A 15332-nucleotide genomic window follows, 5' to 3' on the forward strand; every position below is an offset into this window, starting at 1 on the left:
TCAAATTATCCCACTGGGCCACCATTTTGGATCCCATTTTAACCTTCTAGTTGAAATGATAGGCTCAAAATTTACCCCACTCTCCCGATATCCAACTAGAGTAGTCTCCCATAAAAAGCCAAAGGATTCACAATAAAAGAATAATCCAAAAGAAAAATTACCTTGCTCAACTGTAACAGGTACTTGAACAAAGGCATGGAGATGAAAACAGACATGCCATTTAACAACCTCTCTCTATAGGACAAAATGTAATTTTAGAAGCAACCCACTTTATAGCTAGGTAACTAAGACTCAGAGATAGGGTTGTTTTATTTTCCTGTGTGGGTATCTGGTCCAAAGGCCCAGCATTCTTCTGACACGGATTCATTTTTCTCTTGCTGGCAACATTTTCAGGTGTGGAAGGACCAGAATAACACAGGCCGCTATTTTTCATTTTAACATGCTGGTGTCTTCTTCCTGTGACAGGATTTCAGGATAATGCCTGTTTCTCTGCATTTTCTGCCTTACTTCATTTCATGCCAGATACCTGATATTATTCAGTCACTTGTTTTGTTATTTAAAATGGGATAGTAGCATGCCAAAGTTTTTTCCCACAAGTCAGCAGAAAGAATTAATAGCTTTGCTCAAGGGATGTTTAAATAGCAGAGTACCTCACTCCTATAAGAATTTATTGCTTCTTTACTATTTTGTTGTGTTTTTTTTAACTTAACAAGGTGCTAAATATAAGAACTCTACACATTTAACTCAAATCACCAGCAACACTGGCCTATTTGTGGAAACCAGAGGCCTTGGAAGACGAACCACTCACATTAGCTTAGACTCCCTTCTACAACCATCACTGAAAGTGGGAGTAAAAATCATGAGAGAATTTCAAGCCAGTTCTGCCCAGAGATCGAGAGCAGCATCTCCAGTCTTCAAAGAACTCCTGGCCGATTCTGGCTGCAACCACTGGCATGGAGGAGTCGCCATATTTCATCAAAAGACACTGTTATTCCTCACCTCCCATTTTCCAAACAAACATTTGCCAAAAATAAAAGGGACTTACCCTACTATTACTATAACAAAATCCAGTAAATTCCATCCATTCCTAACATAAGCATTAGGATGTAGCAATAATCCATACGCTATAATCTTCAAAAATGTCTCGACTGTAAAAATAATCAGGAAGGCATATTCTACTTTTTCCTGTGAAGAGAAACAAAGGGGGGGGAGAAAAGATTTTTTTTAAATAGGTATTAGAATCAATATCTCCTATCCAAGCATTTTTCTCCAAGCAAAATTTCACTATGAGAAATGGAATAATTAACATTACACCTGGGCCAGGAAGGCATTTTAACTAACACCGAGTTGCTTCTAAGCCAGTACGTGTAAGACACTTTTCATTCAGGGCTGCATGATTGCATTTTGCCACCTGCCCGGATGCATGTGCAATGAGCCTGCCTAGGACATAACGGGTATATTTGTTATTTGCACATATTTGCAAAACGCAGCATGTTTTCCTCCTGAGGTTGCCAAATCAGGCCCCAAAGAGCATGACCGTACAACAAAGATTCCAAAGGTGGCTTTGAACAGAATGTCCTCTGAAAGAGAGGAGGGTGTGTTTGTTTTGACTCTCTCTTGCTCCTTGGGCTAATGTCTGACTTCTGAGTCAGGGTCAGCTTTGTCACTGAGCAGCAAGGTGACTCTGGCAAAGCCTCTCCTCTTCTCTGGACCTAAGTTTTCTCATCCGCACAGTAAATGGGGTGAATTCAGGACGAAAAGCCCACTGCCTGCTTATAGGCATGTCACCTCACTCGGATGATACTGCTGAATGCTGAGTGGTCACCACACATGTTCCCAGGCCAGGCTCAACCTTCTCCTCTAACAGCCCCAGCACTCATTCCCATGTGATTGTCACAGACTTCCAAGACACTGTCCTCAGGCCACATGGCTCTTAGAGCTTTTCCAGTTCCAACTCCTGCAACTCCATGAGTATAGAAAACACATTCGCCAGTGACCTTAACTTTGAGAGCTAAAAGGAAGAGCAATTCTGTTGCTTTAACCAGAAGCAAAAATCCCTGAAAATACCAATCCAGTGTACTGAAATTACACTCTGATCACCAAATGTAGATCGTCAATATGTTTTGGAGACTTAGAGTTCTAAGGGAACAAGATAAGCTGAAAATAGCACACTGATTTTATAATTCCACTTTCCTTTATATCCTTTCTGCTTTATTTACTTGGCCAGATAGGAGGGGAAAAGGCTTTTGCTGCCATCAATATTCATAGCAGTTACATCCCTACATCAACACGGAGCTATACTTTAGAGCAGAAAAACAAGACAAGGAACAGAGAGTACACCTACCAAACACAGCTTGTTTTTCCACTTTGGCTTTTATTTATAAGTAATTTTGCCACAATAATACAGGGGCTATTAGTATAACTGAATTGTTTCGGGTTCTTTTATTCGCTTCTCTTGCCCTCTTCTCTCTCCTTTTTAAAGAATTTGGTTTCCCTTTCCAAAATCTTCAGTGCATTACTTGATGGATCATTATAAGGAATACAACCTTGCTTTAATGTGGTTCTTTATTACAGAGGCTCTCCCATAATGCCAGCTAAACAATCACAGCCTGGAGCGCATGACAGACCAATATGCATAGAAGCCAGTGTCGTCCTGGTCTCAACCCTGCTGTTAAAAAATACTTCTATAAAACAAATACACCTCTATATTAAGCAAATGTATTGTAAAAAGAAATCTTGCAAAACAACAATCACAGGAAGAGAAGGTAATTATCTACTTCACAAAAAATTTGCTCATTTGAGGAGAGCATGTTGAGTTAATAATTTGAAAAGGAAGCCACAAAGAGTCAGGCTCCTAACTGGGTGAGGTGGGAATGGGCACAGGTCTGAAGGAGCCAGTGACAGGTCCCACGGAGCAGATGCAAAATCTGTGGCCAGGATGGAGGAGCACATGGAGGAAGAAAAGGCAGCAGGAATGAAGGCATGGGGCTGCATGAGCTGGGCATGAAAGGTGTCCCTGGGCAAGACTGCCCCTTAAAGCCCTACCCCAGGCTAAACAAAAAGAATAAATTCCTGCACACCAATCACCCTGCATTTGCCAGGCAGACTCATGTGCTTGTGGCACTCGCCAGCTACCAGCAGGGATTCCTTTCCCTGCTAGGTAGGTGGGCGGGATGAGTCAAACCTCCTTTTAGGAAACCACCAATTCCACCCTGGCCAATGTGGCTCAGTTGGTTGGGTGTCATCCAACAAAGCAAAAGTTGCTGGTTCAGCTCCCCGTCTGAATACATGCCTGGGTTGTGGGTTCAACCAATCGATGTTTCTCTCCCTTTCTTTCTCCCTCCCTTCCCCCCTCTCTAAAAGTAAATAAATACATAGATACATAAAACTTTTAAAATAACACCACTTCTTTTAATCACTTTCATTTTTTAATCATTTTATTGATAATGCTATTACCATTGTCCTGATTTTTCCCCCTTTGCCCCCCCTCCACCCAGCAGCCACTACTCCCTCAGACGATCCGCACACCATTGTTCATGTCTGGCTTCAGTAAGCCCCTAGCCCCTGTGTCTCTTGCTAGGCCCCTATGCCTCATGGGTCATGCATGTAAGTTCTTTGGCTACTCCATTTCCTATACTTTACTGTACATCCCTATGGCTATTCTGTAACCACCTACTTGTACTTCTTAATCCCCTCACCTCTTCACACATTCCCCCATACCACCCCTCCCATCTGGCAACCATGAAACTGCTCTCCGTATCCATGATCCTGTCTCTGTTCTTCTTGTTGGCTTAGTTTGTTTTTAGATTCAATTGTGGGTATGTATTTATTGCCATTTTACTGTTAATAGTTTTGATCTTCCTTTCTTAAATGAGTCCCTTTAACATTTCATATAATAATGGCTTGGTGATGATGAACTTCTTTAGTTTCTTCTTGTCTGGGAAGTTCTTTCTCTGCCCTTCAATTCTAAATGACAGCTTTGCTAGGTAGAGCAATCTTGGGGGTAGGTCCCTGCTTTTCATCACTTTGAATATTTCTTGCCAGTCCTTTCTAGCCTGCAGTTTCTTTTGAGAAATCAGCTGACAGTATTACGGGAACTCCCCTGTAGGTAACTAACTGCTTTTCTCTTGCTGCTTTTAAGATTCTCTCTTTATCTTCAACCTTTGGCATTTTAATTATGATGTGTTTTGGAGTGGGCCTCTTTGTATCCATCTTGTTTGGGACTCTCTCTGCTTCCTGGACTTGCACGTCTATTTCCTTCACCAAATTGGGGAATTTTTCTTCATTATTTTTCAAATCGATTTCCAATTTCTTATTCTTTCCCTTCTCCTTCTGGCACTGCAGTGATGTAAATGTTGGACCTCTCGAAGTAGTCCCACAGGCTGCTTACACTATCCTCATTTTTTTTAATTCTTTTTTCTTCTTGTTCTCAAAGGTTCTTTTTTGCTTCCTTATGTTCCAAATCATTGATCTGATTCTCAGCTTCATCCATTCTGTTGTTTTCCTGTAAATTGTTCTTTATTTCAATTATTGTATCCTTCATTTCTGACTGGATCTTTTTTATGCTGCTGAGGTCCTCACTAAGTCCCTTGGGCATCCTTATAAACAGTGGTTTGAACTCTACATCTGATAGATCACTTATCTCCCTTTCGTTTAGTTTTTTTTCCTGGAGTTTTGATCTGTTGTTTCATTTGGACCATGTTTCTTTGTCTCCTCATTTTGGAAGCCTCCCAGTGTTTGTTTCTGTGTGTTAGGTAGAGTTGCTATGACTCCCTGTCTTGGTAGCATGACCTAATGCAGTAGATGTCCTATAGGGTCCAATGGCACAGCCTCCCCTATCATCCAAGCTGGGTACTTACCGTGTGCCCTCTGTGTGGGCTGAGTATACCCTCCTCTTATAGTTGAGCCTTGGTTGCTGTTGGCAGGTCAATGGGAGAGATTTACCCAGGCCAGTGAGCTGCAAGGATTGGCCGTGACCACTGACCACCAACCTCTGCCCTCCATGGAGGATCAGCTCTGCAGTGATCTGTAGCTGTCCACTGGGTACAGAGGCTCTGGGGTTTCCCAGGTGGTGCAAGCCAAGGTCAGCCCCCACCTATGTTCTTCCCGGGGCCACCCAGCCTGAACTATGAAGCAATTTGAGGTGGCTGCTACTTGTTCTGGGCTTGAAGATTCCCAGGTGAAGCCAAGCTGTGAATCTAGGCTGGCTGCTGCTAGTGCCAGGCCTGAGGCCACTTAGCAAGAGGCACAGGGGCTAGGGGCTTACTGAAGCCAGATATTGCTTGTTTGATAGGATTTAGTAAGTTGTGAAGCCTGATCCAAAACCAGCCACTCATATAGAAAAGTCATGGTTAACAGCTTCAGTGGGCCCATAAGTTGGGTGGGTTGGAGTCTCAGAGGATCTCCAGGATGGTGCAAAGAGTGTTAGCCAGGTTGATGCAGTCTTAGAGATGGCACCTGCCTGCTAGCACTGAGATTGTGTGCATGGAGGGCTCAGCAAAGGAACAATGGCTACTGCCTGGCTTTCTGACTGAGAGAAATCTGTTCCCCAGGTCCTACCTTGAAGCCAGACACTTTAGTTTCTCCCTGAATGCCACTAGTGCCTTTCAAGCTGTTACCCTGGTGCTGGAGCTCAGAGGAAATGAATCTGAATAAATCAGTGTGGGTTTTTTAAAAGAAACTGCTTGGGACTCTAAAGGTTTCTTCCACCATCTCAATCCCCACTGGTTTTTGCAGCCAGAAGTTATGGGGACTGATCATCCTAGCACTGGAACCCTGGGCTGTGGGGCCTGTTGTGGGGCTGGGACTCCTCACTCCTGAGATATCCCTCTTGGATTTTCATCTACCACACATGGGTGAGAAACCAGCCCATTCCACATCTCCACCCCTCCTACCACTCTGAATGGAAGCGTTTTTTTTTAATTCCATAGTTTTCAGACTTCCAGTCAACTCACTTTTTGATGGTTCTGAGTGATGGGTGTTCTATATTGTAGTTGTAATTTTGATATGGTTCTGCGAGGAGGTGAACCGTGTTTACCTACGCCACCAACTTGACCAGAACCTGACTCCCACACATCCCTCTTAATCAGAGATAATGCTATATGAATGAAAGTCCCTCATGAGACTTCAAGCCACCAGAGAAATAAAGGCTCCAAATTTAATTCTAAAATCTGACTTATTTTCTTTAAACACTGAAGTTTCACCAAACAGGAGAGGCTCTAAACCAACAGTCTCTAAATCACTTAACTTTATACAGAACCTTGAGAAAAAGAAACTGCAACTAGCAGGGAATGGGGGTGTCGAGGATCCTCAGCTTGGCTGTACTTGTACTCATTTGATCCTTGTACTTGGTTATCAGCTCTTCCTTCTATTCTCAAGGATCCTTTCACTACTGCTGTGGTACAAACATCCAGCCAGCCATCCTTGAGCATCTGGGTTCTCCTCAGATAGCCTGATCCCTCAGAGAGCTCCCAACTTGTTGTCAAAAGGTCAACAAAGGCTTGATGAGCCAGCTAAGATGCACCTCTTTGCTCTATGCATCCACCTACATGGCCCCAGTTTTTGGAAAGGCTCTCCTGGCTTACACCCTGGCAGTAGCTGCCCCCTCCCCACCACACACATCCCTTCTGTGTCTTGTAGTTCTGGGCTCCCATCTCTTATTGTCTTTGTAACCTCAGCACCTAGCACCATACTGGACATACCTAAAGTATTCATAGGTGCCAAGGGCAAGTAGAAAAGGAAAAAAGGGAAGGAATAAAGCAACAAATCTAGACTTAAAGGGGGGGGGGTATAAAAACATGAGGTTTTGTGATTTTAGCATATGTATCAAAAAGCAAAACAAGTACAGTAGGTATCTTTCTAAGTTACCCTTTCTAGAACAAGCCTGCAATAAATGGTCAGACTGCTGAGATAATAGCTGATCTTAACTTCTCACCTGATCCTCCCTTGCAATCCCAACCTGAGCCTCTGGGTAAGGTCCTCATGCCTCCATCCTTTCGTAGCTTCCTCTTCCAACTCGCTCACCTCTCTCCCAAGAGAGCCTCCACTTCAGGTCACAGGCCAACCTGCTCTTTCCCACACAAGCTGATGCTGTCCCTCCTCTGTGCCTTTGCCTATCCCACTTTACTCACACAATGGGCTACCTCACGTATGGAACCACCCCTCTCCAAGTGAACACACAACTCCAATGCAGGGTTAAAACAAGGCCAGCACTGTCGGGTGGAACAAATGCCGGGCTTGGAGCCATACATAGTATCTGTTTTCTGCTAGCCCCAACTCGGCCACTGATTCTTTCTAAAATGGTTTCCCCGTCCTGCTTTTTCATCAGGCTATGTTCTACTTTTCCTTCAAGGCTCAGCTTAAATGATACTTGCTGACCTCCCAGACAAAACTCAGGCCTATTGTTCAAGACTGTCAAAACTCATTATACTACTTCATAGCCTTATGTGCAATTTTAAATTCTTTAAAAATTATCTCTTTAGTATTTGGCTGCCCCAATAAATGGTTATTTCTCTAAGATCATGCATCTATTGATCTATTTCATGCATCATTGTATACCCAAGGCCTGTCTTAAAAATAGATATGTGATATTTATAAATGAATAAATGGGCAAAATGTGAGGTTTCAACCAAACACTACTCAGTGTCTCTTCCGACTAAGAAGTTCCATAATTGTTTTAGTCTGCTCAGGTTGCCATAACTAAATACCGTACACCAGGTGGATTAAACAACAGATTTATTTCTCACAGTTCTGGAGGCTGGGAAGTCCAAGATCAAAGTGCTGGCTGATATGGTGCATGGTGGGAACTCTCCCTGGCTTGTAGAGGGTTGACTTCTCACTATGTCGTCATCTGGCCTTTCCCTGGTACATGTATGTGTAAAGTGAGAACAAGAGAGAGAGACAGAGACTTCTGGCCAAGATGGAGGCATAGGTAGACACAGTGTGCCTCCTCACACAACCAAAAGAAGGACAACAACAAATTTAAAAACAAAAAACAACCAGAACAGCCAGAAAAATTGAACTCTATGGAAGTCCGACAACCAAGGACTTAAAGAAGAAACATCCATCCAGACCAGTAGGAGGGGTGGAGACAGGCAGCCTGAGCAGAGAGGACTCACGGCAAGGTGGCAGCTGGAGGACCTGGGCAGCCAAGGCAGCAACTGGCAGACTGGATGAGGCAACTGCTGGCAGACAGGGCAGTCCCACATTCACATGCAGATAAACCAGGAGGAACAACTTGGGAGCAAGACAGACCATGCAACCCAGGGTTCCAATGAGGAGAAATAAAGCCTCACAACTTCTGACTGAAAAAACCTGTGGGGGTTGAGGCAGTGGCGGGAGAAACTCCCAGCCTCGCAGGAGAGTTCACTGGAGAGACCCACAGGGTCCTAGAACGTACACAGACCCACCCACCCAGGAGTCAGCACCAGAAGGGCCCAATTTGTTTGTGGATAGCAGGACAAGTGAGGGAAAACTGGCAGAGAGGAGAGCAAGCAGCACTGTTCCCTCTTGGACACCTACCCCACAGATAGCAAGCCTCACAACACAGCGATGTGGGCAGCCCCACCCTGGTGAAACCTAAGGCTCTGCCCCTTACAACATAGCAGGTGCTCCGAGACAAAAAAAAAAAAAAAAAAAAAAAGACCCAAATGAAAGAATGGATCAAAGCTCCAGAAAAAATACTACTAAGCGATGAAGAGGCCAACCTATCAGATGCACAGTTCAAAACACTTGTAATCAGGAAGCTCACAGAATTGGTTGAATATGGTTGCAAATTAGAGGAAAAAATGAGGGCTATGAAAAATGAAATAAAGGAAAACGCACAGGGTACCAACAGTGACGGGAAGGAAACTGGGACTCAAATCAACAGTTTGGACCAGAAGGAAAAAATAAACATTCAATCAGATCAGAATGAATAAACAAGAACTCAAAAAAATGAGGAGAGGCTTAGGAACCTCTGGGACAACTTTAAATGTTCCAATATCTGAATCACAGGGTGCCAGATGGAGAAGAGGAAGAGCAAGAAATTGAAAACATAATGAAGCACAACTTCCCTAATCTGGCAAAGGAAACAGACTTTCAGGAAGTTCAGGAAGCTCAGAGAGTCCCAAAGAAGTTGGACCCAAGGAAGCACACACCAAGGCACATCATAATTACATTACCCAAGATTAAACAGAAGGAGAGAATCTTAAATGCATCAAGAGAAAAGGAAACAGTTACCTACAAAGGAGTTCCCATAAGACTGTCAGCTGATTTCTCAAAAGAGACCTTACAGGCAAGAAAGAAGTATTCCAAGTCATGAAAGGCAAGGACCTACATCCAAGATTGCTCTATCCAGCAAAGCTATCATTTAGAATGGAAGGGAGGATAAAGTTCTTCCCAGATGAGGTCAAGTTAGAGGAGTTCATCACCCAGCCCTTATTATATGAAATGTTAAAGGGACTTATCTAAGAAAAAGAAGATCAAAAATATGAACAGTAAACTGACAACAAACTCATAGCTATTAACAACCAAACCTACAAAAAAAAAAAACCCTAAGCAAACAACCAGAACAGGGACAGAATCACAGAAACAGAGATCACATGGAGGGTTAGCAGCAGGGACGGGGAGAGAGGAGGGAAAGGTACAGAGAAAAAGTAGCATAAATGGTAGGTAGAAATGATACGGGGGAGGTTAAGAATAGTATAGGAAATGTAGAAGCCAAAGAACTTATATGTATGACCCATAGACTTGAACTAAAGGGGCAGAATGCGGGTGGGAGGGGGTTTGCAGGGTGGAGGGGAATAAAGGGGGAAAATGGGACAACTGTAATAGCATAATCAATAAAATATATTAATAAAACTATAGAAAAAGAGAGACGGAGATCTCTTCCTCTTCTTACAAAGACACTAAGCCCCATCATGAGAGTCCTTCCCTAATTACCTCTGAAAGGCCCCATCTCTAAATGCCATCATGTTGGGGGTGGGGCTTCAGCATATAAATTTGGGGGGATGCAGACATTCAGTTCATAGCAATAATACAACAAGGACCCATGGCTTTGCCCTATTCTGGGAAACTGTCCCTAAGTGTCAGGGAAAAGGCTCTCAGCTACACCATCCTCACGATGGTGTGCAGCTGTGTCCAGTCAGAGTGAGGAGCATACACAAAGGCTAATCAGTCAAGGGCAATAATCAACCAGAGCAGTGGAACATAGGGAGTGAGGGGCAGGTGGGGAGGGACAGGGCAAGGCTGAGTGGACAGCTCGAGGGAGGCCACGAAGGGCCTTGTGTGCCAAGCTGTGGGCCTGGGCTTCCATCTCTTGTTTGTAAAATGAGCAGACTGTATCGGATGAACTCTTCCAGCTCATCCCATTAAACTACGATTCACTGAAACCTGATGAGCAAGGTCCAGACACAGGCTTCAGAGGGAGGTTCTGTGAGGCCAGAAACCCCAGGACAACAGCCAACCAAGAGCAGCAGCAGTTTTGTCAAGTGGCTGGGTCACCTGAAGTCTCCTGCATACTCAGGCCAGGCTGCTGAAAGCCCTTCCCACAGAGGTGACTGGAGAGCCACAGAGCTACTATTCACAGGGTTTCAATAAGCAACTCAATCTCCTGTAAAACCCTGGTGGGTACACCACAGGAGGGTGATGGGCAGGTGGGCTTTGGCTCAGAGCTAAGACGTCAGCAGCATTTTTCTCTGCAGGTATTAATGAAGTATGTACTTAGCGGGCCTCCAATGGGTAGTTTAACAGCACAGTTACATGAAGAAACTAGCTACAATAGTCAGTTTGCCTCTGTTTCTCTTCACTTTTGGTTTAAAAGGACAAATTTTAGATGACATTTGTGACCTCAGTCCTATCCTAGTCTGTACAGCTGGGTCACCCTGGTCGAGTCATTCACCCCTTCTGCCTTTCAGTGTCTTCATCTATGAAACAAGGAAAATCACCCTGCCCACCCAGGTCACAAGGAAAATCAGATTAAGTGAAAGGTGGGAAAGAGCTCTCCTGTCTGCCAAACAAGCAAAGGCTGCTTGGAACAGGACGAGGTGAGACAGCTCTCCCAGCCCCAGGAATAGGAGCCCTGAAAGGAAGATCTGGAAACTCCCTCTCTGAAGACATGTCTCCAGAAACCCCATCACAGTTCGGTGAGCCTGTGACCCAGGTGGGGAGCGCCACTGCCCAGGATGCCATCCAGAACGTACTGAGATGACAAATGGAGAAGGCCAGCAGGGTGGCCTGGCTGAGCCCTCTATGGAGACCAGCTTCACCTGTGGGAAGAGGGCAGCATCAGGTCTGGGGCAGAGGGGGCTGGCAGGGCACACTCTCTGGATGTGGCCTGCTCACTCACCTGCAGAGCAGAGGCAGCTGCTGCTTTGCTGATAAGAATAAAACGAGCAGCTTGGGTGGTGTGCTAATTATGGTTCTTGCCCCCCCCCAGCAAAACTCCCAGGGTAACAGCCCCCTGATCTGCCCCCAAGAATTGCTCCTTTCCTACTCTCAGCCCAGAGGCTACAGGCATCAGCATGTGGTTACTAGTTCAAGCACAGGTATGTAAACCCACTGCATGCCAACCAGGTCCATTAGAGCTAATCTTGGAATTTTCACTTCAACAACTAGACAACAAGTTCTGTTGCTAGCTGGACTTAGCTCTGAGACACAGAGCCAAAAAATGGGGAGAGGGTGGCAAACAGAAGGATGGAGAAACTCAGAGACAGACAAGCATGTGGCTCTTATGCTTTTGTTTGAGCACCTGGATCAAGCTAAACCTGAAGTCAAACTTCTCCCCTTTACCTTATGCTGTTCCGTTACAAAATCCAATAAATTGAGCCAGTTCAGGTTTGGGTTTTTGGTCAATTACAAGCAAAAAGAGTCCTAGCTGAATACATGGGACCTAGAGGATCACTCTGCTCCTGTGAAAATTGAAGCATCTAAGAGAATCTTCAGCAGTTCCTCATTTCCCAAGAGATTCAACTCCTTTGGCGATTCCTGTTGATCCAAAAGCTTAGGAATCTCTGCACACAGGACTCATGAGCCCTGAAAGTCATTTTCTCTGGGAATTCATCTAGGCTCAACTTTCTAAATTGCCTCCTTCAATCTCATCCATTCTCTGCTGCTGTCTTCAATTCCAACTGGTTTCTGGGACACTACACACTCCTGCAAACTTGATGCCTCAGACCTGCTTACTTCCCACCTCACCCCTCCTGGGGCATGCATTCTGAGTTCTCTTTGCTAGAGTCTACAGGGACAGACACACCTTCCTCACCCAGCTTCAAGACACAGTCCACCTTCACCCAACCTTGCTTGGCAGTTCAGATACCCTAGTTTAATTTAATTCAACAACATTCAGTGGGTATCACTCCATACTAGGTGCAGTCCTGAGCACTAGAGATTCAAAGATGGCTAAGACATTGTCCACATCCTGAAGGGGGACATCAGATGCAAATATAAAAAGTCCAAGACACAGCAGATATCAATCAAAGCTAAAGCAAAGTACTGGGGATCACCAGTAGGGAGACAGGGGATGGAGCAACTAATTGTGTCTGGAGCATTTGGGAAAACTTCCTAAAACGCAAAGGACTGTAACACATCTTAATTCCTCCATCTGGCATGCCCAAGGACCTCTACAGTCTGCCTGTGTTCTACCTACCAACAACCCCACCAAGCACAGGCCCCACCCTACCCAACTCCCCTTTCCTTCTCCATGGCTCCCTCTGCTCCAGCCCATCAGTTCCCGCAATGTCCTGCATACATGCCACACTCACTCGAACCTCCAGCGTTTGTGACTGCTCTTGTCCATGACTGAAAGCACTTTTCTCTGTTTATCTAAACCTTGTTCCACCCTTTCAGGAATGACTGGGGATTTTATCTCCCCCAAGACTATTCTGCCCCCTATTGCAAACCTGATGCACTATCAGGGAAGACAAATGACTGCCACGTGCCTGCCACCCTGCTCCCCAGGGACCCCCGAGCCGACCTCAGCCGCCAGTCATCAGCTGGCCTTCCTCCACTGCACCCTAACACCGCTTCAGGAGGTGCCCAGTCAGGCACCATCATTGACCAGAGTGGGCACATGCAGCAGAACAATCTGCAGCCCCAGAGCTGAAAGCCACACCACGAGTTTGGCATCTAATCACGAAAGTGAGCTATAACAAACACTCAAGCTCCAATTAAACACAAGGCCATGAGAGAGCACAGAGAAGAGTAGGGCACTGCCCTGTTTTCAGGAGCTCCTGCCCAGTTGGGAAGGTAAACCTATCGGGTGTGTTGTCACGTATCAGTTGTGATTGCCACTCCCTTAGGGGCAGGAACCACTGTGTACACCTCCGCAGAATCCTCTCACTGTACCAACCAGAGAGCTGAGCACTCAGCCTCCATGAATTCCGAAATGGCACTGTCCACAAAATAGGAAAAACAGCCAGGATGCCAAAGCTGCTTTCTAAGCCCCTGGGCCAAGACCTCGTCTCGCTGTCAGGGAGCCCTAGGAGCAGTTCTGACATGCAGGCCCAAGTCCCACCGCCCTCTCCTAGCTGGCGTTACAGAGCTCTGCTTTCTTTCTAAACAGTGCCAGGCCTTCCCATCCCGTTCCACAGCTCACGTCAAGGCGGATGGCAGTGGGAGTGCATGCCCTACTGGGGCCGCTCAAAGCAGCTCACCGCCCACCGCCCCGCCGCCCCCTGTGATCTGTGGGGCCTGGTTCACGGGACAACGGCCAAAAACACCCTTTGTTTTAGAAAAGAAGCCTTTTCTCCACATTGGTTAGTTTGTGTGACATGAGCCAAAAGCTCTAACAGGTCTACCTCCTTGGCTGAGAAGAAATGAGCAAACATTTCAAAATGGCAGGAACTGAGAGAGTTTAAAACCAAACATTTCATTTTGACAAGAAAACAGACATTCCTTTTTTCCATTAACAGAGCTAAATAAAAGCCTTTCAGATCTGTATATGGTTAAATTTCCTGACATGTGAGGTTTAAATGCAACCTCACCTCATTGGCCTGTAAACATCCCACTCGCACACTTGGACCCAGCACTGGGGCAAAAGAAACACTTCCTAGCATCTTATCCCAGCTGATTCTCCAAGTGACTGAGAAAGACAGGCAGAGAAGGGATCATTATTTACATTCACCTGTGAGGGTCAGGGACACTTGGTTACTTGCTGCCAGTGTCAATGGGAGCAGCAGCAGCAATTGTGCCCTCTGGTTTTAAGAGACCTGACCACACCCACCTGGTGGGGAACCACACCTCCATGTCTGTCAAATCTCACCTGGGCCTCTGAGGTTTTCCACCTGTCTAGCACAATGACCTCAGCCTAGGGTCACTAGGCAACTTCCACTGAGCAACCTGAGACGCAAGTGCACTTGGAGGTCACAGCTGCTAACTGTACAAGCGTTCGTACCTGGTGGGTGAGGCTGCTCCCATTTAAGGAAGAGTGTAGCCGTGGCCCCGGACAGTTTCACCTCCCCCGGGGAGGCAAAGAGCCTGGAGTCGGGTTCGGGTTCTGGCTCTGCCAGTTACTGGCTTTGTGGACTCAGGCAAACGGCTTTGCCTTTTCTCACTGCAGCTTCTTCATCATAAACTCAAAAGTACAAAAGGCAGAGAATGCCCAGGGCTGCAGTTGATTGTAAACGAGGCAATGCGAGTAAAACACGTGACCCAGGGTCTGCGTGCTCCCACGACGGCTCGCCTTACTGCAGTGTCTGTGTAACATGCCCTGCACAGCACTGGCCGCTACCCCAAACAGCACAGCGGCCACGCAGAAGAGCGGCTAACTACTCACTAAACCAGCAGAGGCACGAGGCTGACTCACTGCCCACCCTGCCGTCCTGCACACCCACTGGGCAGATGTCTCCCTCAGGTGGGCCTGCTGGGTTAGCACTGGCTACACTCTGAGGTGCCAGTGCCAGGAGAGAGGTGCCCGTCCAAGCTGCTCCCACACCTCCCTGACTGTGCAGCAGTCCGTCTGGTCTATCACAGACAGGGCAGTCAGGAGATGAACCGGAGCCCAGCTCCCAGTCCCTGTGTTGCCCCCTCGCTTCACCACTAAAACAAAAAAGGGATGTCTGTGGGTCACTGGGAGCAGGCAACCTCCAGCTCACCAGTTGTCACTCACAGCATTAACAACCACTTTGGGGGGTGAGCAGCCCTCATCTGCAGTCGCCCATTTCCAGGGATGTGCTGAGATCACAGGAACACATCGTTTATGCCTACACAAACTCATAAATCACAGTTTAAGTAGCCCTAAAGTGTGAAGTCTGTAATGGAGATAAGTGTTCAATACATTTACTCAGAAGATTATTAACTCCATGTCTGTAAGTCACCATTGTTTTAGTATTAGAGAGTAAAATTAAGTGAAAAAA

The 15332-nt window shown here is 46.0% G+C and overlaps 1 protein-coding gene across 5 annotated transcripts in view; it reads right to left on the minus strand.

The window, feature by feature from the left end:
• CACNA1D (calcium voltage-gated channel subunit alpha1 D) overlaps positions 1-15332 on the minus strand; it is a 312906-nt gene that overhangs the window by 152923 nt on the left and 144651 nt on the right. For all 5 annotated transcript variants that reach the window (XM_024556516.3, XM_045192203.2, XM_024556517.3 and 2 more), the window contains exon 4: positions 1046-1185. In XM_024556516.3, coding sequence (XP_024412284.2) covers positions 1046-1185 — 140 coding nt within the window. The remainder of the gene's footprint in view (positions 1-1045; positions 1186-15332) is intronic.

The sequence above is a fragment of the Desmodus rotundus genome, chromosome 8 (assembly GCF_022682495.2).
Source record: "Desmodus rotundus isolate HL8 chromosome 8, HLdesRot8A.1, whole genome shotgun sequence".
Classification (NCBI taxonomy): domain Eukaryota; kingdom Metazoa; phylum Chordata; class Mammalia; order Chiroptera; family Phyllostomidae; genus Desmodus; species Desmodus rotundus.